At 41.9% G+C, this 21,865-nt stretch overlaps 4 protein-coding genes across 5 annotated transcripts; 1 reads left to right on the top strand and 3 right to left on the bottom strand.

Annotated features, from left to right (window-relative positions):
• Positions 1-1,064: 1,064 nt before the first annotated feature.
• Positions 1,065-4,631, top strand: LOC147322674 (protein CIP2A-like). Its single transcript, XM_086307221.1, has 3 exons — positions 1,065-2,182; positions 3,579-3,724; positions 3,800-4,631. Exons 1-3 carry the CDS (start codon positions 2,090-2,092, stop codon positions 3,924-3,926), a joined length of 366 nt encoding a protein of 121 aa, XP_086163347.1. The 5' UTR covers positions 1,065-2,089; the 3' UTR covers positions 3,927-4,631.
• Positions 2,223-5,656, bottom strand: LOC147322675 (leucine-rich repeat-containing protein 31-like). Its single transcript, XM_086307220.1, has 4 exons — positions 5,532-5,656; positions 5,042-5,389; positions 4,754-4,909; positions 2,223-4,480 (listed from the first exon to the last, which is right to left on the bottom strand). The coding sequence occupies exons 1-4, from the start codon at positions 5,584-5,586 to the stop codon at positions 4,023-4,025; spliced, it is 1,017 nt and encodes a 338-aa protein (XP_086163346.1). The 5' UTR covers positions 5,587-5,656; the 3' UTR covers positions 2,223-4,022.
• On the bottom strand, positions 5,604-9,805 carry LOC147322676 (kinesin-like protein KIF1B). Its single transcript, XM_086305062.1, has 6 exons — positions 9,802-9,805; positions 9,341-9,527; positions 9,156-9,222; positions 8,924-9,008; positions 6,763-6,946; positions 5,604-6,493 (listed from the first exon to the last, which is right to left on the bottom strand). The coding sequence occupies exons 1-5, from the start codon at positions 9,803-9,805 to the stop codon at positions 6,921-6,923; spliced, it is 369 nt and encodes a 122-aa protein (XP_086161188.1). The 3' UTR covers positions 5,604-6,493; positions 6,763-6,920.
• A 523-nt stretch (positions 9,806-10,328) lies between these two features.
• Positions 10,329-19,747, bottom strand: LOC147322677 (TIMELESS-interacting protein-like). Of its 2 annotated transcripts, none has more exons than XM_086307108.1 (8): positions 19,478-19,747; positions 18,165-18,312; positions 17,616-17,706; positions 16,317-16,392; positions 15,886-16,008; positions 15,736-15,799; positions 14,741-14,953; positions 10,329-10,924 (listed from the first exon to the last, which is right to left on the bottom strand). In XM_086307108.1, exons 2-8 carry the CDS (start codon positions 18,298-18,300, stop codon positions 10,680-10,682), a joined length of 948 nt encoding a protein of 315 aa, XP_086163234.1. In that variant the 5' UTR covers positions 18,301-18,312; positions 19,478-19,747; the 3' UTR covers positions 10,329-10,679. The 2 variants fall into 2 exon arrangements, with proteins under 2 accessions (XP_086163234.1, XP_086163235.1); XM_086307109.1 differs by lacking the exon at positions 19,478-19,747 and adding an exon at positions 19,417-19,438.
• Between the last annotated feature and the right edge of the window lie 2,118 nt (positions 19,748-21,865).

The raw sequence follows: 21,865 nt of genomic DNA on the forward strand, positions 1-21,865 counted from the left end.
ACATCATTTCTGCTTGAACTAGAGAACATGAGTGTCGACTTACATTTGGTCTGTGAGACACATGTCATAGTGACAGTATTTGGGTTAATATGGCATTACTCACCCTGGTCGCATTTCTTCAATATCAGGCACCAAGTTCAGGAACTCGTTCTTTTGCAGCCCGCGCAAGGTAGGAGGTCTCCAGAGTGGGAACCATCGGGAAGTTTTCACAGTCTGAGCAGGAGGGACTGGAGGCACGTGAGCTGTTCTCAGGGGTCCTTTAACACAAATCACACCAAGTTAGAATCAAATAGATAACCTGTCAATAACCGTTTGCAGATCGAGGTCAATGTTCCTAAAAATATGTTTACTTCTGGCCCATGGAGCCACAGCGCGAGTCCGAGAGAGAGGGGCAGGTAGAGGAAGGGGTGAGGGTGGCACTGCTGAAGCTCGTCACGGATGGATCACGTCCGATCGGTGAGATGAGAGAAAGCTGAAGTGAAACAACAGCAGGATGAGGTAGACGTCAATATAGGAACTCCCTGATGTGACACAGAAAGGCTATTTTTTTATTTCTTTGTATTATTTCTCACCTTGCAGTCACTGATGCTGTTCACCAGCTGCTTGAATTCAGTATTGAAGGTGTGTGTCAGAAGGCGCAGGCACTACAACACAACAGGAACAAGACCGATCAGCTCCGAGCAGAGAAGGAAGAAGGCAGCAACAAGAACGCCCACTAAGCCCACGTTTTTCTCACCTTGGTGGCCAGCTCCTTCTCACGCTTTCAAAGGTGGTGCTGGAGATCTGCGAGGAGACGGAGGTGGATGTGGACAGAGTGCCGGAGCTCACGCTGGGGGACAGAGACTCACTCAGGGACTTGGTGGTGGGAGCTGTTCCCACGGGAGCCGCCTCTCCCAGAAGGTGACGGGTCTTTTCCACCTGGACGAAAGATGGGGGCGAATGTGAGGTGGGGAGAAGAGGGGAGGTTAGTCATGTAAAGTCTGTACTCTAAGAAAAAACTTTTTAGAATAGCACTTTGGTCTTTGAGCTGAAAAGTCATTTTTCCCTCTACGATATTAAACAGATTTATTTCTTTATGAATCTTTTAAGGCCCCACCTCCTGCAGCTGCTCCATCTTCTCCAGCTCCCACTGGTGCTCTAGGATGAGGCTATCTCCTCTGGGCCTCCAGCCGGCCAGGTTCTCCTCTCCACGCACATAAGCCACTGATGTGTCCAGGACCTTCCTCCTCCTCCTCTGCATCCCTGCTCAGGACATGAGCCCTCATTAGGATGAAGCTCTCCACAGAATTATGATAAAACAGCTGCCGTTCTTTAAACATGTTTCATGGCCGCTCACCTGAGCTTCCAGTGTCAGACATCTTACACAAGCTCAGCTCGTAGATCCCAGTCACTCGGTTGTTATAATGAAGCAGAAGTTTTGAACAAGGAAACTTTGTAACGAAATGCCAACGACCGCCTGTCTGTTTTCAGGGCTGTATTTGAAGCCATGCTCCAATCAGGCAAAGTTTTAAGTGTTGCACATTTCGATGGGTTTCTTTCAGCTGACATAGTTTCCATTTGGGTCATGTGGTGTTAGATACCCCAGCGTGTGGTCATAGGGTGAAGAGCCCGGACGATTAGTGGGATTTTAGGTGTGGTGTAAAAATGACGCTGCAACTTTAAAAACGTTGTTGCTTTAAGGATTAACGTACAACCATACTTGGGCTGAGTTTGACACTGGTTCTCTTCAGTAATTAAAATAGCTTTAACACATGATAAGATCAAATGTCAGCTACACTGTGACAGTCGAGGGGCCACACTCAGATATATTTATTCGCTTGTTCTCTTTGTGTGATAAGAGTTTCCATCTGAATTTAACCCCTGTGTGGGGCTGATCTTTCATTTCATTTTATTTCAAGCTCAGATTCTTTGCCTTTGGCACATTTTCTGTGACGAGACTTCAAACCATTCCCACCGTCCTTATTAATCAACATGGTGAAGTGATTCTTCGCAAGGTGATGGGATAGGAAGAGTTTCAGAAAATGAGGCCTTTTGTCTTTATTGGAGAGGTCAGTGCAGACAGGACGGATGGGGGGAAGGCGAGGGGGGAATGACACACAGGAAACGGTGTTGGTCAGACCCAAAGACAGGCGTGGGCAGTGAGGACTCTCACCTTCAGACTCACTGTCTAATCAGTCTGACAGTGAGTCTGAAGACAGAGCAACCCAACACACGTTACTATGTTCATCATCATCATCATTGTTTATTTATATAGCACTTTAAAAACACACAAGGCTGACCAAACTGCTGAACAATAGAAACATAATAGATACCATAAGAATAATAAATACGATACAATAATAAACATAGCGAAAAACAATAAAATACAAGTCAGTCAACCACTGAGTCAAAAGCCAGTGAATAAAAATGCTTTTTCAATCTGGATTTAAAAACCAGCACTGATGTCGATTGCCTAATGTGAAGAGGAAGATTATTCCAAAGCTTAGGAGCCACGATAGAGAACGCTCGGTCTCCTCTCAGTTTCAGCCGTGATTTGGGGACTGAGAGCAACAGCTGCTCAGCTGACCGGAGCGAACGAGTGGGGACATAGGGCTTCAGCAGGTGCCAGACCATTTAAAGATTTAAAAACCAATAAAAGAACTTGAAAATGAATCCTAAATTCAATTGGAAGCCAGTGCAGGGAGGCCAAGAGTGATGTTATCACTAAGCAGGACATTAAATCAAATTAATGAGACACCAAAACAAGAGCTGGAGCCCAAGACAGCCATGAAGTCACAGTGTACACAAATACACAAGAAACACAGAAACCAGCTGGGTGGATGTGGCTCGGGAACCTTCTGTTACCTTGAACGTCGGTGTTTTGAACGCTGGCTGCTCCAGTCTGCTTGTATTTGTCCAAGATTTCCCCTCATATCTTGGTTATGGTTATTTTTTCTTTTATTAAACTGATCACACTCCTGTTCATGAATAGAAAAAAACCCCATCAGTGTATTTTCACTTAAACAAGCAGCTGTTTTTTTTGCATTAAAGTTATATAAAAATGTAACAGTGCAAATTCCTCGCTGACAGTTTAACCAAAAGGCATTTCCAGTGGAAAGTAGCCGACATATCCTCAGCATAACCATGTATAATATCCACAAAACCTGAGAAGGTTGGAGAGAAGGTAGGCGAACTCTGCTGGGATCTGCGTTTAACAAAGTGTCTAAAGACGAAACAAAGAAATCTTTCTGTAAATGTTCAGATGCACAGACTGGACTGAAAAAGAGTGAAAAAGCAGCTAACGTCCAAAAATAAGAAAACTTTGAAAGAACTCCAAAAAAACCTGGAGAACTTTTGCTCAAAAAACAGTTTTGTTTTTTTTAAATTACAAGGCAATCTGACAAAATGTCATCAAATGAGACTCAAGACTTCTGCAGGTCTCTGCCATGACTCAATTTTTTTTTCTTAACGGCAGAAACAATTGTTCCTTTTTTACTTTGTTTCTATTTTCTCTTCTTGTTTTTATCTGTTGAACAACAAACAACATTCATGCTGATTCACATAATATCCTGTCTCTAATCTCTGGGATTTCCTCGTAGCTCTTTGATGCAAAGAACATCCATCAAACGCTCCAGCTTGTGCTCAACATCATCGTGAACGGTGAAGGTACTCTGACGAGAAAATACTCAGTCGACCTTTTGGTTGATTTGTTAAAGAACCCCAAAATAGCTGATTACCTAACAAGGTATGCAGATAATTCACAGCTCTTTTCCTGAATAGCTGCTTTAAAACTCTGCTGAAAGCCTTTGTCCATTTCCAGGTATCCCCACTTCTCGGCATGTGTGTCTCAAGTGTTAGGACTGCTGCATTGGAAAGACCCAGACCCTGCAGCCAAGGTGAGAGACGACAAATATGATAACCCACACCAGCTGTGCTTAACTCTGTAAGTTCCCAGTATTCCCTGAAACCATCACGTGTGACACAGTTTACATCAGACGTGATGCAGCTGACGTCAACACTGACCTTCTTGTGGTAACAGAGACTTAAAAAAATAATAATAAAGCAACAAAGTGGGTCGCTCTTTGACAGTAAATTCCAGTGCGGTCCGCTCCAATCTCCTCAGGCTGACTCTCTTCTAGGCTCTCCTGACTGTTCCCTTTACATGCTGATGATGTGTCTTGTAAATCTGGATCCCTTTCCAGCAGGACGCTCCTCTTTTTCAGACAGTACCTGAGCTGCTCTCTCTCCTGACAGTCAGCTGTCCACCTCTGCATGGCCAGTCGAGCCAGCGCCGAAATTTGAGGCAGAGCTCGGAGCAGAGCGGGCAGCCAGGCTGAGCACGGAGCAGAGGTTGAAGGTCGCAAACTGACATCCACGTCTTCCAGAGAGCCCAGACCTCCTGCTGCAAACAGACTGCACCAACCGTTGTCTCCCACCAAGCTGTTGTAGGACAGATCCAGTGCACGGAGTGAGGAGAGACAGCCCCGTCTGCACACGGCAGCTGCACAGAGGAAGAGGACCCATTGATAACTGATCACTTTATGCCTGTTCACTTTACTGTTTTGTTCACAATGTTTCTGATGGAGACAAAAATAACACCGAATACTTTCATTGTTTTGTTTTATACGACAGCTACAGATGCTGGCAGCATGAAATAAATGAAAGAAATATCAATTTCCTTCAGGCTTTACTTGTCTTAATATACATTTATGCAGCCTAATGATCCACTACAGACCAAAAAAGAAAAAGTATAATGTCATTGTGTGTTAGTTACCCAGATGTTGCATGTCATCAGTGGTGAGCTCGCAGCTGCAAAGACGGAGCTCGCTGACGACTGATGGCTGCAGAGCATCCAGCAGGAGCGCCAAGTGACCGCCAACCACTTTACACCAGGAAATATCCACCGTGCGCAGATAGGACACCGCCAGGGCTGATGCATAAACACAAAGTTTTCACCATTTCAGGCTAGAGGGTGGAAGAGGTATTCGGGGAGAATGACTTGAAGGAAAACTTCTATAAATAAACAAGTGTGTGTGTGTGTGTGTGTGTGTGTGTGTGTTACCCAGAGCAGTGAAGGACTCGTTGCTCATGTAGCAGCTGTTGAATGGCAGCCTCCTCATTTGTGTCGCAGGGAGGGCGGAGACCAGCAGGTGGACCACACCTCCCACTTCCTTATTGGATGACACATCAAGCTCGGTCAGTGCAGTGAGAGAGGGCAGCACCTGGACTGAAAAACAACGAGTCACATGACTGCTGCAGCGAGCATGCGAGTAGTGTCCGGCGTGTGAGATTGGTAGCAACTGACTCAGAGCCTCTAGATCATCTCGCGTGAGGCAACACAGGTGGAGGTCGAGTCTCTCCAGGTGTGTGACGTGAGCCAGGTGAAAGGTGAGGCGGCTCAGTCCACCAGCTAGAAGCAGCTTTACAGTATATTAATCAGAACAATGCTGCTCTCTAATGTATCTTGGTAAAGTGCAGAAAAATCTAATGTTTTATATGATACAGTGTGATTTCAGTAACATATCATAATGGAGGCTTCAGCAAGTACTTACGAAGGAAATCTTTCCTCTGCTCTTCAGTTAGTTCATCAAATACCTCCCAAAACATCTGTATGGTGGGGTGGCGGTCATGATATCTCCAACCATAACTTGTGTTCTGAAAACAGTGAAAATGACTGTTATAATCATAGAGTTTGTAAGGTCAGGCATACACTATGTTGCCAAAAGTATTCCCTAACACATCCAAATCATTCAATTAATGTGTTCCAATCACTTCCATGGACACAGGTGTATTAAATCAAGCACCTAGGCATGCAGACTACTTCTACAAACATGTGTGAAAGGACGAGTCGCTCTCAGGAACTGAATGAATTCCAGCATGGTAATGTGATAGGATGCACCAGTGCAACAAGTCCAGTCATGAAATTTCCTCGCTATTAAATATTCCATAGTCAGCTGTTAGTGATATTATAACAAAGTGGAAGTAATTGGAAATGACAGCTAGTCAGCTGATGCTAAGGCTCATAGTGCACTTAAGTCACCAATATCTGCAGTCTGCTGTTGTTACAGATGTCCAAACTTCATTGGTTTCCATGGCTGAGCAGCTGCATCCCAGCCTTACACTGACAAACACAATGCAAAGCGTCAGATGGAGTGATTTAAGCATCTCAACACTGGACTCTAAAGCAGTGGAGATGTGTTTACTGGAGTGACGAATCACACTTCTCTGACTGGCAATCCGATGGATGTGTCAGGGTTTGGTGGTTGCCAGAAGTACTTGTCTGACTGCACTGTGCCAAGTGTAAAGTGTGGGCATGTGTGCACATGGCTGGGCACCAGTGCACAATACAAGGTCCATAAAGACATGGATGAGTGAGTTTGGTGTAGAAGAACTGGACTAGCCTGCACAGAGTCCTGACCTCAACCTGATAGAACATCTTTGGGATGAATTAGAGCAGCAACTGTGAGCCAGGCCTTCTCCTCCAACGTCAGTGTCTGACACCACAAATGCACCTCTGGAAGAATAGTCAAAAAATTCCCATAAACACACCTAAACCTTGTGGAAAGCTTTCCCAGAAGAGTGGAAGCAGTTATAGCTGCGAAGGGTGGGCTGACTATTATATTATACTATCATACAAAAGTCTGGATTAAGACTGAGATGTGACTCAAGGTCATATTTGTGTTAAAGCAGCCGACTGAATGCTTTTGACAGTATGCAGTACACAGTTATTGTGCTACAGGACAGCTGTGAAACTACAGCCTGTGTCTGTTTGGCTGACTCTACCTGTTTGAACTTTTCCCAGTCATGCACGTCCTGGCCGACCAGCACTCCCTGCAGCTCCTCTGGTCGAAACAGCCTCACCAAATCCTGCTCACACACCAGGAAGAAGCCTCGCTTGAACTCCTGGAACAGATTCTCCACTGATGTGTTGAAGGCATGATTCACATAGGCCTCCACAAACTCCTTCCTGTTTAGGAGGGAAAATGTTAAATTAGCAAACATTTCACAGAGACAAAGGTGCTGCAGATGAACCTCACAAACACTTCATGTTTTATATTTACCTCATATTAAGACCTACTAAGGACCTGATTGTTTTTAATTATGTCCTGATCAGAGATGGGCAGTAACGCGTTACTTGTAACGCGTTACTGTAATCTGATTACTTTTTTCAAGTAACGAGTAAAGTAAGGGATTACTATTGCAAAATCAGTAATTAGATTACCGTTACTTTCCCGTAGGAACGCTGCGTTACTGCGTTACTAAAACCGTGATTTTTTTTGCGAGAATGTCTCATGACAGTGACGTAAGCAAGTGCGACGTTGGTGACAGCAGCTGTGTGCAGATCAACAATGGATAATATATCGAGTGCGGGAGAGAGTATGAGCGTGCAGCGTTTAAAGCGTGGAAGTACTGACCTTACTTTGAGTTTGATTCCATAAAAAGTGACAAAAACATTAGCGTCCATCGTGCGTGGGAAGAAAACTTCTTTTTACAGCGAAAAAAACCCCTAAACTTCCGAGCAAGCACCGAGTAGCTACGACGTGATGGGAAACTCACAGAGACACTGCGCGGATTCTTCAACTGACCGCAGCACACCTGCACCAGGGTAACCCTCCGCCTACCCTGCTCCTGCTTTACAGGTGAAAATAGAGCAAAAGGACCGCTGAGTCTTTGACTTTATTTATTTTCTGCTGTGTTTTACTTGCATCTGTTTGAAAGAGTGAGTGAAAACACAAAAAATATTTTATTTTATGTGCTGGAATGTGTAGAAAATAGGTTTAAATGTTAAACTAATTTATTCAAGTCAGAGAATGTTGCATATAATTAAATGTTTTGCTTGATGCATAAAGTTAAAAGATTAAAACTGATAAAACAAGTTAAAAAAAGAGACTTTTCCATTTGATTACATTTTGTATGATGGATTATGTAGAAAAAGTAGAATTGGGCTGAAAGATCTATCACTTTATCACCTCTTCAGGTTGTAAATCGTGTTTTTAAAAAGTAACTAAGTAACTAAGTAACTAAGTAATTAATTACTTTTGAAAATAAGTAATCAGTAAAGTAACGGGATTACTTTTTTGGGGGAGTAATCAGTAATTAGTTACTGATTACTTTTTTCAAGTAACTTGACCAACACTGGTCCTGATACATAAAACCTGAGAGCTCACATAACTGCATATGCTCAGAATAGACAGCACACATGGATACAAATTACTGCCTTGCAGCAGCAATCTTCAGACCATCACTATGAGCTCCATACAAGGTTACACTGTTCCTGTTATTAACAGCAGGGGGCACTATCAGCCACAGACTGGGAGCCAGATATGCTCTGCTGGTGCCTCATTGTTACAGAGGAAAGACTCTATAGTGAGAAACAGCTGAGGGGGAAACACTGATCTGGAAACGTCTGAGTGTTACAGAGGATATACATAGCACTGTGGTTCAGTGTCACACAATCACAAACAAATACAGCAAAGTAGTAAAAAGGGTGTTGCCTCCAAAGATTGCTTTTACTGGTTTGGAGCTTAGGAGGCTTAATAACAACAGGCATGAATGAAGACAGATCAGAACAGCTGTTTGATCACAGCATCCAGTACCAACACAATCATCCACACTCAAGAGCCTGTTGGCTTCAGAGTCAGCAGCTGAATGTCTAAAATATCAAATGTCATTTTTGGTCCATCAGCTACAGCATGAACTGCTTAAAGTGAGAAGCAGCCTGAAGCCCGACAGATTCATCTTTCCAGACTGAAAATATCTCAGAGTGAACCGAGTGGTGCGTTTTCAGGGTGATCTCACAAAGTCAAATCCCTTTAATGATGTTCTGTCCTGTCTTCCTCTATCAAAAGCACACAAACACTATAAAACATTGTTTCGGTGCTTTGGGGTTTTGTTTTCTACACAGAGGTATAGCACGACTAGACCCTAAAGGCAGGCTGCTCACCTACAACCAGCTCACGAACATCTTTCCAATGGAGCTCGCTGCCTTTCTCGTGGATGAGGGTCACTGTGATCCTCCGCTGGATCCCCTGCAGCAAACATAACAGGAGCTCAGGATCACAGTGAGCACAGCTAGAGCAACATTACGCTTTAAAAGAAGATATTCAACTGTGTACAAAGGAAGCAGTTACCACTGTGTGAGTAATAAGGAAACAACATGTGCACCAATCCTGTACCTGGTGCAGCAGGTAGGTACCATGACAGGGCAGGCCTCCACTGTGATCCACGATGGCTGGGATGTACCTGTGCATGGAGGGAGGAGGTGACACAACATCCCAACTTATAATATTCTTCCTGGAGATCATTTTTATGGTTCCTTTAAAGCTTGTGCGTGAATATAACACTCCAGGTGGATACTCACTCTCCAGTGGGCTCCAGCTCGCTGATCTCAAACCAGACCAGCAGGTCGTACTTGCTGACACACTGACCCAGGTTGGATTTGGTGATGGTGTTCAACTTGGAGGCTGCAACTGGCACACACACGCACACACACACACGCACACGCACACACTCACACACACACACACACACACACACACACACACACACTCAACGTTAACAAGTGGGAATTTTTCTGGATTTAAGAGAAGGTGAATAAAAGTGAGCAGTATTTACTACATGCTTTGGGTGACTAAATGGAGGATGGATAGGTGACATGAAAACACTACTGACCCTTTATACTGAGCCAATAGCTCACACACTTCTATTAAATCTGTCTAAAGAGCCAGTAATCACAGAGGATAGATACTGGAAGAAAACTGAAATGTTAGGAGGAACTAAATCACACATTACAACACCAGTGGCAGCACCCTGCTGTCTCACACATCGGGATCACGGTCCTGTTGAAGCGGGATAATTGCTAAAGCTCACAGTTGCATTCCTCTATACTCAATATGATCGAAATAAAATATTTTAACAAACAATTAAAATAAACCCGTAGAGTAATGAACACACCTGAGGTTGGTTGTGTTGGAAGTGATGTATAAAACTAGGATGTATTTATCTTATAGTTTGTATATCAAGAGCCTGTATAGAAGACACCAACACCAAGGACATTTTTATTGTTTGAACTGGTAAATAATCAGAAGCGTTTTTTGGTTTGTGGATTTTAAGATTGTTTTCTAGAACTACCAACAGAAATATGAACTGTACATAACTATTTCAATATGTGTGCAGTGGCCTGTAATTAAAAATGGTGTTTTCATTAGCGCAGATGGAGCCACTTCATCGTGTTGCGTTTCATGTCCCTGCAGTAGCTTAAGAAAGAACTGTTCATAATTGAACGAGCACTTAATGCTTGGAAGAGGGTGATGGTCAGTTGACAGCTCACATACTACACACACACAGAGGCCTTTTATAGAAACATGTTTGCAACCAAAATTCTGCCAATAGTGAAACTGGAGAAAGAAGATGCATCAGAGCAGGAACTGTGGATCAGTTCAAATATTTTTCTGTAACAGATACCAACACATGGTAAATACGTTTAGGATTTGGACTTTTAAAAATAAGAAAAACATTTATTTCCATTGATTATAAATGTCTTTGCTAACCCAAAGCTGACGTCACAGTAGGAACATGTGCTCAAGATATAAACCACCAGAAATGCACAACATTACTCGAATGAGCAGGCACGAACATTGGGAAACCTTTAAATCTGCTCACTGCCAAAGCTTTTCAGCAGAAACTGCTGCACGTGAACTTTAATCCCCCTCTACACAGTCGTTGCTGAGCTGTTGCTCAGGGCTGAGGCCGGTCTCAGCCTCAGCGGGCTCAGAGTCTTTGGGGGGAAGCGGGCTGGTTTGTTGCGTGGAGGTGTTGTTGGAAGGCTCGAGGTCAGGATCTTCTACAGTTTCATCTCCATCAGTAGAACCTTTGATGACATTTGGTGAGGATGCAGCTGGAGGTTTGTCTCCTAACATGTCAGCAGTCTGAGAGGCTGAAGGGCCTGAAAGGGTTGAGAATTAGAAACAGTGATGGTTTCAGTCAACACAGACACACTCAGTCTACTACGATTTATAAAAGACAGGCAAAGCTGAGATAATGAAAAATGAAACTGTAAACTGCAGGGTTCAAACTCATTGTTCAGGGTCAAATTTAAGCACTTTAAGCACTTTCAAGGTCCATTATCAAGCTTTTCCAGCACATTACCAAAAAAACAGTTTGCATGTTCCACTTTGCATCACCTCAGTAAGACCATGTAAAAATTAAAACAAATCGTCTTAGGTTGACTTAAATGTTCTTTGTTCCTCTTTTGTTAAAACAGAGAAAAATGCACCACACAAAAATACTGAAAAAGGAAATGGTTGTCTTATATGCATATAGTGCACAAACTCAAAAAACTCATTTCTCTCAAAAATGCAGATGTGCAAATGTGAACAAATCAACTTGTTAGAGATGCTCATCTCCACTTGGAAAAAACAACCACACAAAAGAAGAAATCTGCACAAATGAACAAGTCTGCTCATCAGATATTGATGCTTCTTTCCTACATGACACAACAACAGGAGACAGATGTTTGGTACTTTAACTAGTTAAGCACCCACACCACCAAAAATGGGGGAAAAGAGAGGAGATCACATTTAATCGGTTATAACACGAGGTCAGAAATATAAGTGCAGACATGAGTGTCCACAGAAGCCTCTGAATCTCAGCTGTAAACCATTTCTACAAACACCAAACAGTTAAAAGAGCAGTTACATCACCATGAATCTGTGGACAGGTAACATCCATATTTTGATTTATGATTTTCTGGAGTTAAATGTGACCCAAAGTATATTTTATAGCATATAAGCTATAAAATACTTTTAAAAATTAGGTGAGGGAAATAATCATTTTTTTCTATGTTTGAGTCCCAGTAACTTTGACATAGTAACATCTGCAGTAATATTTACCCCTCTGATGACAGCTCACAAGCGTTAGCTTTATTTTGATACCAAGACTGTTTACACAGAGTTTGTAATTGCAGAGAAATACTCCATTTATTTTGGCCTCTTCATTTTCGAGCAGGAAGCTCAGAAAAGCCCTGGGGGCCTAACAGGTCAAAGTTCATTCCCAATAAAACTAACTGTGAGATGTTTGACTACATTGCTCTCTGGATTATTGTTACAGTCCTAAATGATCAGCTTTAAAGTGTTTGTGCTAATAACACCATGTACAGTAAGACAGGCATGGAGAACAGCACTGACGGGAGGCTTTGAACAGATGACACACTCAGTTCAATTCAACATATAAGACTTTAAAAACGCACAAACATCGACCTAAAATCTATTTATTCAGTCCATCACCTGTCATAGAATTATGTCAAATAATAATGTATTGTTCATCTCCCTTAAATAAACAGGCAGCCTTAAAGTATGAAACATTCATTCATTAAAACACTAAAATGTGTCTGTCGTCTCCGTGGCTGATAGAGCCCCACAGGCATCAATGTGAGCTTAAAGCCATTTATAATTTTTAAATGGTTTAATGTGTCGGTGCTCACGATAAACACATTTTGAATGAAAGCCAGGGAACTTCAGCAGCACAAGAAATGGCTTCTTTGTGCCCACATGCATCAGTCCCTCTTTTTACCAGTTTTTCTTTAAGGCTTAAGTTGGCTAGTTAAGTGTCGGACTAACGATTAAAGCTTTCACTTGAGTGAAGTCACTAATATTACTGCTACTGCTAAGTAATGTTAGCCAAGTTTAAAGCACACTGCATAAATCACCATGCCATAACTAACTGCTGTGCTAGCACTGCCGTACTCTATCACACTCAGTGCATTTCAATCATTTCTCCAGCAAGTTTGATAGCTAGCAAAATAATAATCATAGTTTTAAACATTAGCCTGTGTTATGTACACATACTCGAAATTATTTACTGTCATGTGACTCAAGAGTACAAATTCCTTCAGTGTCGTTTTCCATCGAACACTCATTAAAACAGCACGAACCCTGAAACTGCTTATTAAAATAATATGTATGTAAATAATAGTATGTTGCATTATAAAAAATTAAGCTTTTGACTGCCCTCCAGAGTTCACGTTAACTTCAGATCTCTGGAAGCTACACTACCCGAATGATGTCAGCTGTTTAGTTTCTATACTGGACAGAAAAAAAAAAGGGGGGGGGGGTGGATTGGCTCCTCTTAAGGAGGACTAATGACTAAAATGTGAAAGTTTAAAGTCGATGAGTAAATCATGCTCGGGTAATACAATGGAAACGGTCTCATATCACCATCTAGTGTTATAAACTGTAAACACATTTTTATGGGTGAAGGCTCATAATAGAGACCGATCAACAGGTCATTTTCTTTTCTATGGGTCTCATTTAAATCACATTACATCATTTCTGCGGTAAATGAGGACCCTGAAGAACGATTTAATGTCACTGTTAAAGATTTGTAGACAATAGATCGCAGACAGCTGGCTCCGCTTTAACTAAAGAGGAAGTAAAAACAGTTTGGATCACAAGTGTAAGGCAAAAACAAAAATACTACGCCTAATTGAAGCTGACATCAGACAGGCAGTAAAGAAATCAATGTTTTCTACATGCTTTGCCTCTTATTACCAAACTCCACACTAATGTGAGAAATCTCTGGTGGTTTGGACGAACTGTGCAATACGGGAACTCGTCACTCGACCTTCAGGGTTTCTGGTGGATATATACACTAGATCCACTTCACTATATTGTAAGGAGTATTCACTCACCACCCATCATCCAAATCATTGAATTCAGGTGATCCAGTAACTTCCACAGCTGTATAGAATCAAGCACCTAGGCATGCAGACTGCTGCTACTAAGTGGAAGTGTTTGGGAACGACAGCAACTCAGCCATCAAGTGGTGGATCACGTAAAATCCCAGAGTGGGGGTCAGTGGATACTGAGGCGCACAGAGGTTGCTAATTTTCTGTGGAGTCCATCGCTCCAAACTTCACGTGGTCTCCAGATTAGCTAAAGAACAGTGCACAGAGAGCTTCGTGGAATCCATTTCCATGGCCGAGCAGCTGTAGTCCAAGCCTTACATCACAGAGTGCAACGCAAAGCAATGGGACACAGCGGTGTAAAGCACGCCGCCACTGGACTCTAGAACAGGAGAGATGCAGTCTATGGAGCGACGGATCACAGTTCTCAATCTGGAAAGCCGATAGACAAGTCAACTTAGCAGTTGCCAGGACAACAGAGCTCCAGGTTTGGTGGCAGGGGGATTTCGGTGCGGGGTTGTTTTTCAGAAGTTGGGCTCAGTCTCTTCGTTCCAGTGAAAGGAACTCTTAATGCTTCAGCATGCAAAGACATTTTGGCTCCCGACTTTAAGGGAACAGTTTGGGGATGGCTTCTTCCTGTTCCAGCATGACTGGGCACCAGTGCACAAAGCAAGGTCCACAAAGACATGAACTCTGGCATGGGAGTCCTGACCAGAACACCACTGGGATGAATGAGAGCAGAGATTTGGAGCCAGGCCTTCAACATCAGTGTCTGACCTTACAAATGGTCATAAACTCCCATAAACACTCCCAGAAGAGTTGAAGCTGATATAGCTGCACAGGCGGACGTCGTGAATGGGATGTCACTCGAGTTCATATGAGTGTGGGGGCAGATGAGCAAACACTTTTGGCAATATACTGTACATTCAATGTTTTGCTTTTTGTATTTTCATATAAAGTTAATACACCAATGAAGCTAGATGATCCTTATGAACCTTCGCTGGATGTTTTGTAGCAGAATCATTAATTATTTCTGTTATATTGTGTCCCAGCTGTATGATACATTTTTGCCATTCTTACCAATTTGCTGCTGGCGTGCGCGCCTCTTTTCCAGGGCCCGCTGTCTGTTCAGCTCAATACGTTTCTGCTGCTCTTCGGTCAGAGAGGGAGTAGGTGGGGGAGCGAGGGCTTCGGCAATCTGCCCTTGGGGAGCATTAATAAAACTCTCTCTGCTGAACAGATCAGGATCCCCAAATGTTTCCAGTTCACGTTGTACCTCTTCGTCACCAGCACCTGAACACAATTTCAAGCAGTGCTGATAATTAAGTCCTGTGGAATATGGCAAGTATTTCCTATGTGCACCTGCAGGTGTGAATCCACCGTAGGGCTGTTCGATACAACGATATATACAAAAACGTCTATTTCATTTTACGCTATCGTTTGTTTCGTGGTGTCGCAAAATAAACTGTTTACGGCAATATTTCTTCATGGTTCTGATGTCACTGTAGTAAAGTTCTCTCTTTCTCTTATATATAACCACACTACGGACGGACAAGCGCCTGTTTTTATGCGTTGTCGTTAGCAACAACGACGGTAAAACCATCGCGTGTCCGCTTGTTTATGTTCCACATAAACCTTTCAGAATAAAGCTCAAGATCCTGTTGAGGCTTTTCAAAATAAACGGAATCACGTGAAAGAGCAGAGTGTTTACGGATGAGAAGTAAAACAGAGCCGCCAGGTGCTAAAAAATAAACCTTAGACTCAAACGTTAGAACAGGCTTTCCCCCGCAGCACGCCGTGTAATAAATACTCACAAAGAAAACGGCGCCGTTACAACTTCTGTCTAAAAATGTGTCGTTTCATGCATCGGTTAAAACACTCGACTCCAGCTACATGACGCGCAGCTGGAAACACTTCACGCAAGTCGAGATTCACAGAATTGACAGAAAATGTTACATTTCTGTGATTTATATCGTTATCGGACGATAGAATTCTTATATCGGGAGATGAGACTTTGGTCATATCGCACAGCCCTAGTCCACCGTATCCCCATCAGTAATGATTTTTCTTCTTACCATCTGTACTTGTAAAATCTTCATGTGTCAGGGGCATGTCCAGTCGTATTCGTTTAAGACATGTCTATAGAAGAATGAGTAAAAAATTACAAATTCTGAACATTAGGAATCCCACACGCTTGCAGGAAATATTCTACTGCTTCCTCTCACCTGCACTTCCTTTTTGCTGCCGAGCCTTTCCACTTTGTCAATAAAATCTTCAAATTGCAATTTGGGGTACAACCTGTGGGCCCAGTTCTCCATCTTCTGCATCAGCAGCCGCAGGTCTGCAGCCTAATGGGGCAAACATCAAAAACAGCGAGTAGTGATATGAAAGAGGGCTGTGTGTGATAGGACGCTTCTTCTTCCCACTAAAAAATGACTTCCAGTCATTGGAACAAAAGACATCTTAATTTGGTAAACCAACCTCTGGTTCCCCTCACTCATTTTTGACCACGACAGAAAGGGCAACTTTTGACCTTTTAGTCTCAAACCAAATTTAGGACATCTAATTAAAAGCTGACAGGCCAAACAGATTTAGCTCAAAAACCAATGTTCATTCACATCTGGTAATTGGTGGGACAGATGTTATCATATCCTACCTCGTGTCCTTTGCCTTTGAACTGGATATTGTCAAAGAGAGTGCCCAGAGCTGGAAGCCCTCGATCTGATATCAGCCTGGGAAAAAATATTAAGACTAAGTTAAACCATTAATGGATTACAAGCAGGGTTAGCAGCACATCCAGGCGTATTTGGCTTATCCAATTCAGGATCGTGGATGGCTGAAGCCCATCCCAGCAGCCAGGTCGCCAGCCTGTCACAGGGCCAACACAGACAGACCCTCTGAATGGAAATGTCAGTGCCTTCAGATGTACCATGTTCAGAAGGCAGTAGCTTGTTGGGGGGGGGGGGGTGTTTGGTTTTCAGGGTGCCCACAACCTTTCTTTTCCTACCTGTTTGTACATAAGGCAGTATAATGAGAAATAGTCAAATTTCTCCATCTAAAAATAAAAAATTGCTATATATATATATATATATATATATATATATATATATATATATATATATATATATATATATATAGCAAAGTTGCAATTAATTTGAATATTTTATCAAATGAAAATCTATGTTTTTCTTTAATACAGCTTGCAAGTTTTATCCTAAGTATAATTGACGTTCTTACTTAAAAGCTTATTTAACATCCTTTGATTTAGTATAACTTAGTTCTGTCCAGGAACATTGTGAACAGAACAGTAACAGAGGAGTGCCACTGGAACACCCACTGGGAGACTACTGGGAACGAGCCTGACTTATGGTTGGCAATACTAACCAGGTTCACACTATAGGTGTACAGAGACTGGAAACATCTTTCTCACACACATCCAGGGATGTCTCCAACGCTCTGACAATTTTCAGTCTGGGAATTTTGCCCATCCAAATGATGAAAACAACAATGGTGTTAGAGTCTTTCTTCTTTAAATGACTGGCAGAGTGAAGCTGCACCATCATCACACAGATGCAGTCATTTGTACCCGCCGCTAAAGCGTAAGAAGACGCTGCAGTACTCTGCGAAACGACAGGTGTCGCCACTCAGATAATATCACATCACTTTTTTTGTGCAAAGTTCTTTCCACAAACTTACGTTTTCAAACATTTGCAACAACTCTGTGTGTCAGTGTGTCTCTGAGCCTCTGTGCACGATTATTAGTGAAACGGTGATAAAAACCAGTGCAGTCACAGACTCGTGTTCAACCTGGCTGCAACACTGACAGTCTGCACACGTCAATCAATGATTTTGGCCTCCTTGTGTCCCAGCTCACACAAGATGACATCAAATTCCTATTTAAATGCGCATTTTAATGCATTTCAACCCTCTGTCGTGATATAAATGTCTTTGCTACCTGTGGGAGTCCAGCTTGGGTTGGGGTCTCTTCACGCCTCTCCTTTTAGCAGTAGGGACATCAGCCAGCTGTGATACCTCACCTTCATCTCCTGCATTGAAAACACATGACAACAGGATGTGTTTCTAACTCATTCTGTTGGCAGCGTGGCAAACTTCAAGCTTATCTTTAAATCCAGACAAATTATAGACTGGAGGTTACAGAAGAAATGTGCTGGTTTGAACAGTATCTGATAGGTTTCATTTGCTCACGCAAACAAAAACATGTGTGTTGTTATTGTTAGAAACATCCAGTCTCAGAGAGATGCTGAAAAACCAGTTCATGCATTTGTTAATTCTAGGCTGAACTAACAAATTCATTATTATCAAGCTGTTCCAAAAAGCTTTGTGGAAGGACTATGAGAGGTTGTATTTCTCCCACATTAGCCTTTTTTCCTGAATCTTATTTTTCTATGATTCTTCATTAAATCATGAATTTAAAATACAAAGTTCTGAATCATCACATCTTAAAGACCTCATAGTAATCCTGTAAGAGCACAGCAGCATCTACCATCTGCAAAAGGGTCTCCTTCCTCCTGGCCTCCCCGGCCTGGGGAGTGTGGTGGTGGGAGTGGGGGGAAAGCTTCATCCTCTATGCCGTCATAGTCAGGAATGTCCTGCGGGCTATTTTCCTGTGGGTCAACCATGGTGAGTCGGTCCTGGAGACAAAGTAAAAGACGTGTGAGCCCCAGTCGTCAACAGCATCAGCATTAAGTTACATGAATTTAACTGCAAGTTGAAAAAATGACATTTATTTCTGTAAGAGTAATTCTTTACTGTGTTACAACATCAACATGAAAACCTAAAAAAAACTGGCATTTACTTTTTTCTTTTTTTACATCAACAGGAGGAGCTGTACAGACACTCATCCCACCTGGAATTATACCCCAAATTCAGAAATGTACTATTATGATACATTAATGGTCCATTATGTTTGTTTCACAGTTATATACATAATACAATTTATAGATTTGTATATATTTACATTCTATCAGGGATGAACTGGTTGTGAACCTTTGGGCTGATAATGACATTTAAAAGTTACAATTTGGATGAATTATTACTGCGATACTTCTTTTGGACTCTGTAGTACCACAGAAATATCATTAAAGTAACAGGTTTGTTTTAAAGTCTTTCAGCTGTTCCGTAAGCATCATCGTCATCATCATTTATATAGCACTTTAAAAACACACCTGGCAGACCGAAGTGCTGCACAATACAAATGTAGTAATAAAATAGCAAAAAACAAACATAGCAATAAAGTAAACTCTTGAGCCAAAATGATGTGACACAACTAGGGCTGCCACAAACGATTATTTTGATAGTCGACTAGTCACCGATTATTTATGCGATTAGTCGACTAATCAGATCATCATCCACTGGACGTAAAACTACAGCTTATTGCACCATGCAGCATATGCTCTTATATAACTATCATTAGCTTATAGCTTTAAGCTTTTAAGGTGCTAACTAAAAATAAAGACAAGATGATAGTTTATTCAATTTTAATGAAATTTGCAGATTGTTTCGGTGAAGTTTAATAAACTCCTTGCTATCTAAAATATAACAGGACAACGGAGTATATTCTCCAGCATCTCACACTTCTGATAATCAGCTGTCTGCTTGACATTTATTCAGCTGTGTAAAAACTATAACTTTAATCTCAGACAAACCGATTTACTCAGGAACAAATAAAATACTAAAAAAAAAAAAGCCAAACAACAACATTTTTAATTTATCTAAGTGACTCATATATATTTAACCTGAGTAGCGAAAGACGGCGGTGGGTTTGAAAACAATTTGCCTGGAGTCCGGTGTTCTCACCGTGCTAGTGACCTAGCCCCCGGCTAGCTATTGAGCTAGTGGGTAACAGACGACTCTGAAAACGTCGGAGCGCTTTTGAAAATATGTGGTGTCCTGATAAACTGAGCCGATATTTGAGGTTTACACAGCTACATTCTCAGCTGAAAATATGTTAAACGTTTATTTTGTGACCCAGAAAGAATAATAAGAGTAATATTAAAACTAACTAGCTGCCGCCATTGTTGGAAACTGAGCTGGGCCGCGCTATGAATTCTGGGACACAGCTGCTTCTTCTTCTTCTTCTTCTTCTTCTTCTTCTTCGGGGTTTAACGGCAGCTGGCATCCTTGTACATGCAGTGCTGCCATCTTCTGTTTCAGTCCGTTATTACACTCTTAAATCCTGCTACTTATTCCTGCGTCTTTTGGGATCTTACAAAGCTTCAAACGACGCGTCGACTATTAAATCAGTCATCGACGATTTTGATAGTCGACGTAATCGTGACTAGTCGACAAATCGTGGCAGCCCTAGACACAACACAGACACAAAAGGAAATCTTCTACATTGTTTTGCTGTTCACACAAGTTCTAATGCTACCCTTTGTTTCTGGAAGGAGACGATTTTCTGTCCAGTATTAAAGTTCAAAGAACAGGGTATCCGTCTCCAGTGGGCTGCTAAACAAGTTTACCAGAAAAATCAGACCCACGGTCATGTTGTGTCACTTTGTCATTCCCTGTTATTGCTGCTGACTAATCACTCAAACTGACAGACTTTGGATATAAAACAAACAATTTAAACATTTAGAAGTTAAACATCTTCTCGGATTCCTTTTGCTGCACATGTCTATGTATGTATTTGCTGTACAGTGTCATTTGTTTGGAACATTAATCTTGATGTATACATAAACATTTGATTTAAAAAACGTGTTTAAAAATGAACACTGACACAATTAAACACAACACTGGTGCACGGTGACTGCAAACAGAAGCAGCTGCTTGTATCCTCCTGTGGATACAAACCAGCAAGAACTCATCAGATCTCTGTCACTTACCATTAATGAAGTTTGGCTTTTATTAATAAACAGAGAGCACGGATATCTATGGAAGAAATATAGTATCATCAGAATTCAAGTATTTTTAGACATTGAATTTATGACACTGAATTTTTATCCTCCAAATTTCCCTGCAAAAATATTCACCTGCAAAAATTCACCTGAAAAAAATTCACCTGCAAAAATTCACCTGAAAAAAATTCACCTGAAAAAATTCAACTGCAAAAGTGATGAACTTTAATGACCCAAGCCAGAGCAATCAGCACCAGATCGAGTCGAGTGGCTCTCAGCCAATTAAATTACGCTGTTTGATCACATGACACCGTTAGCCAGCAGCGTGTCTCCTAAAAGAGAGCTGTTTAAAGGTGAGTGATTAAGTTTTTCTCCTAAATAGAGATCATTACAGAACGCCTAGTCCTACTTAAAATCCCATTTATTATTATTATTTTTTTTATCATCTACTCGAACTAAGGAAAACGTTTGACTAACTCAAAGACAATTTCCACGCCTCCCCTGCCTGACTGCAGAGGCAGTTTTGAATTTAGGAGCGCCAAGATGGCAGCGGCAAACCCTGGCGGCTCTCCGGTGAGTATATATATATATTTTTTTATCTTCAAGTTTGTCTTTTGAAACCTTAATTTTATTTAAATCCGTTGCTCACGTATAAAGTACACAGACGGGGTCTTTGCTCAACTCGTCTGAGGCGTGTCTCACTAAGCGCTACATGCTAGCATCCTGCTAACCGAGCTACCCTTTACATGCTGTGCTTTAGAAAATAGGATACTCGTTAAAAAAAATACTCCGCAGATATTGATAGATAGACGAACACTGCAAATATAATGTTGGAAACGAGAACGGCCTTTAGTGAAGGGGTAAAATACACCATGAATAAAGCCATAGAGTGAATGGCTGCCATGGTTGCAGAACAGCCTGATTTAATGACAAGAATGGGGAAGAGTGAGGTGAAGTGAACCACAGCCACAAAACACGGTCAGACAAGGCGGCAAAAGGGCAGTGATCTGTCCGTCAGTATGAAGTTGGTGTGTGCTTTGGTGAACAAAAACTCCAGACTGGTAGCAGGAAGATGGGAGACTCGTGTTTCACTGGAATAGTGGTGAATTAAAACATCCTTTGTTGGGGACATTTCGGTGTAAATGCATCCATACAGGCAAGACAGAGGCAGACCAGACAGTGAAGAAAACAAGGCAAACATTAGAAATATAAAAACGGAAATATAGGATGAGTCGGGGATGAGTTCCTGCCCCAAGTGGAGGAGTTCAAGTATCTCGGGGTCTTGTTCGCGAGTGATGGGAGAAGGGAGCCGGAGATCGACAGACGGATTGGGGCTGCAGCTGCAGTA

Source organism: Aulonocara sp. 'chitande type north' Nkhata Bay, linkage group LG9 (assembly GCF_057382095.1).
Source record: "Aulonocara sp. 'chitande type north' Nkhata Bay isolate Kocher_YH1m ecotype deep benthic linkage group LG9, A_spYH_male_GT1.1, whole genome shotgun sequence".
NCBI lineage: Eukaryota > Metazoa > Chordata > Actinopteri > Cichliformes > Cichlidae > Aulonocara > Aulonocara sp. 'chitande type north' Nkhata Bay.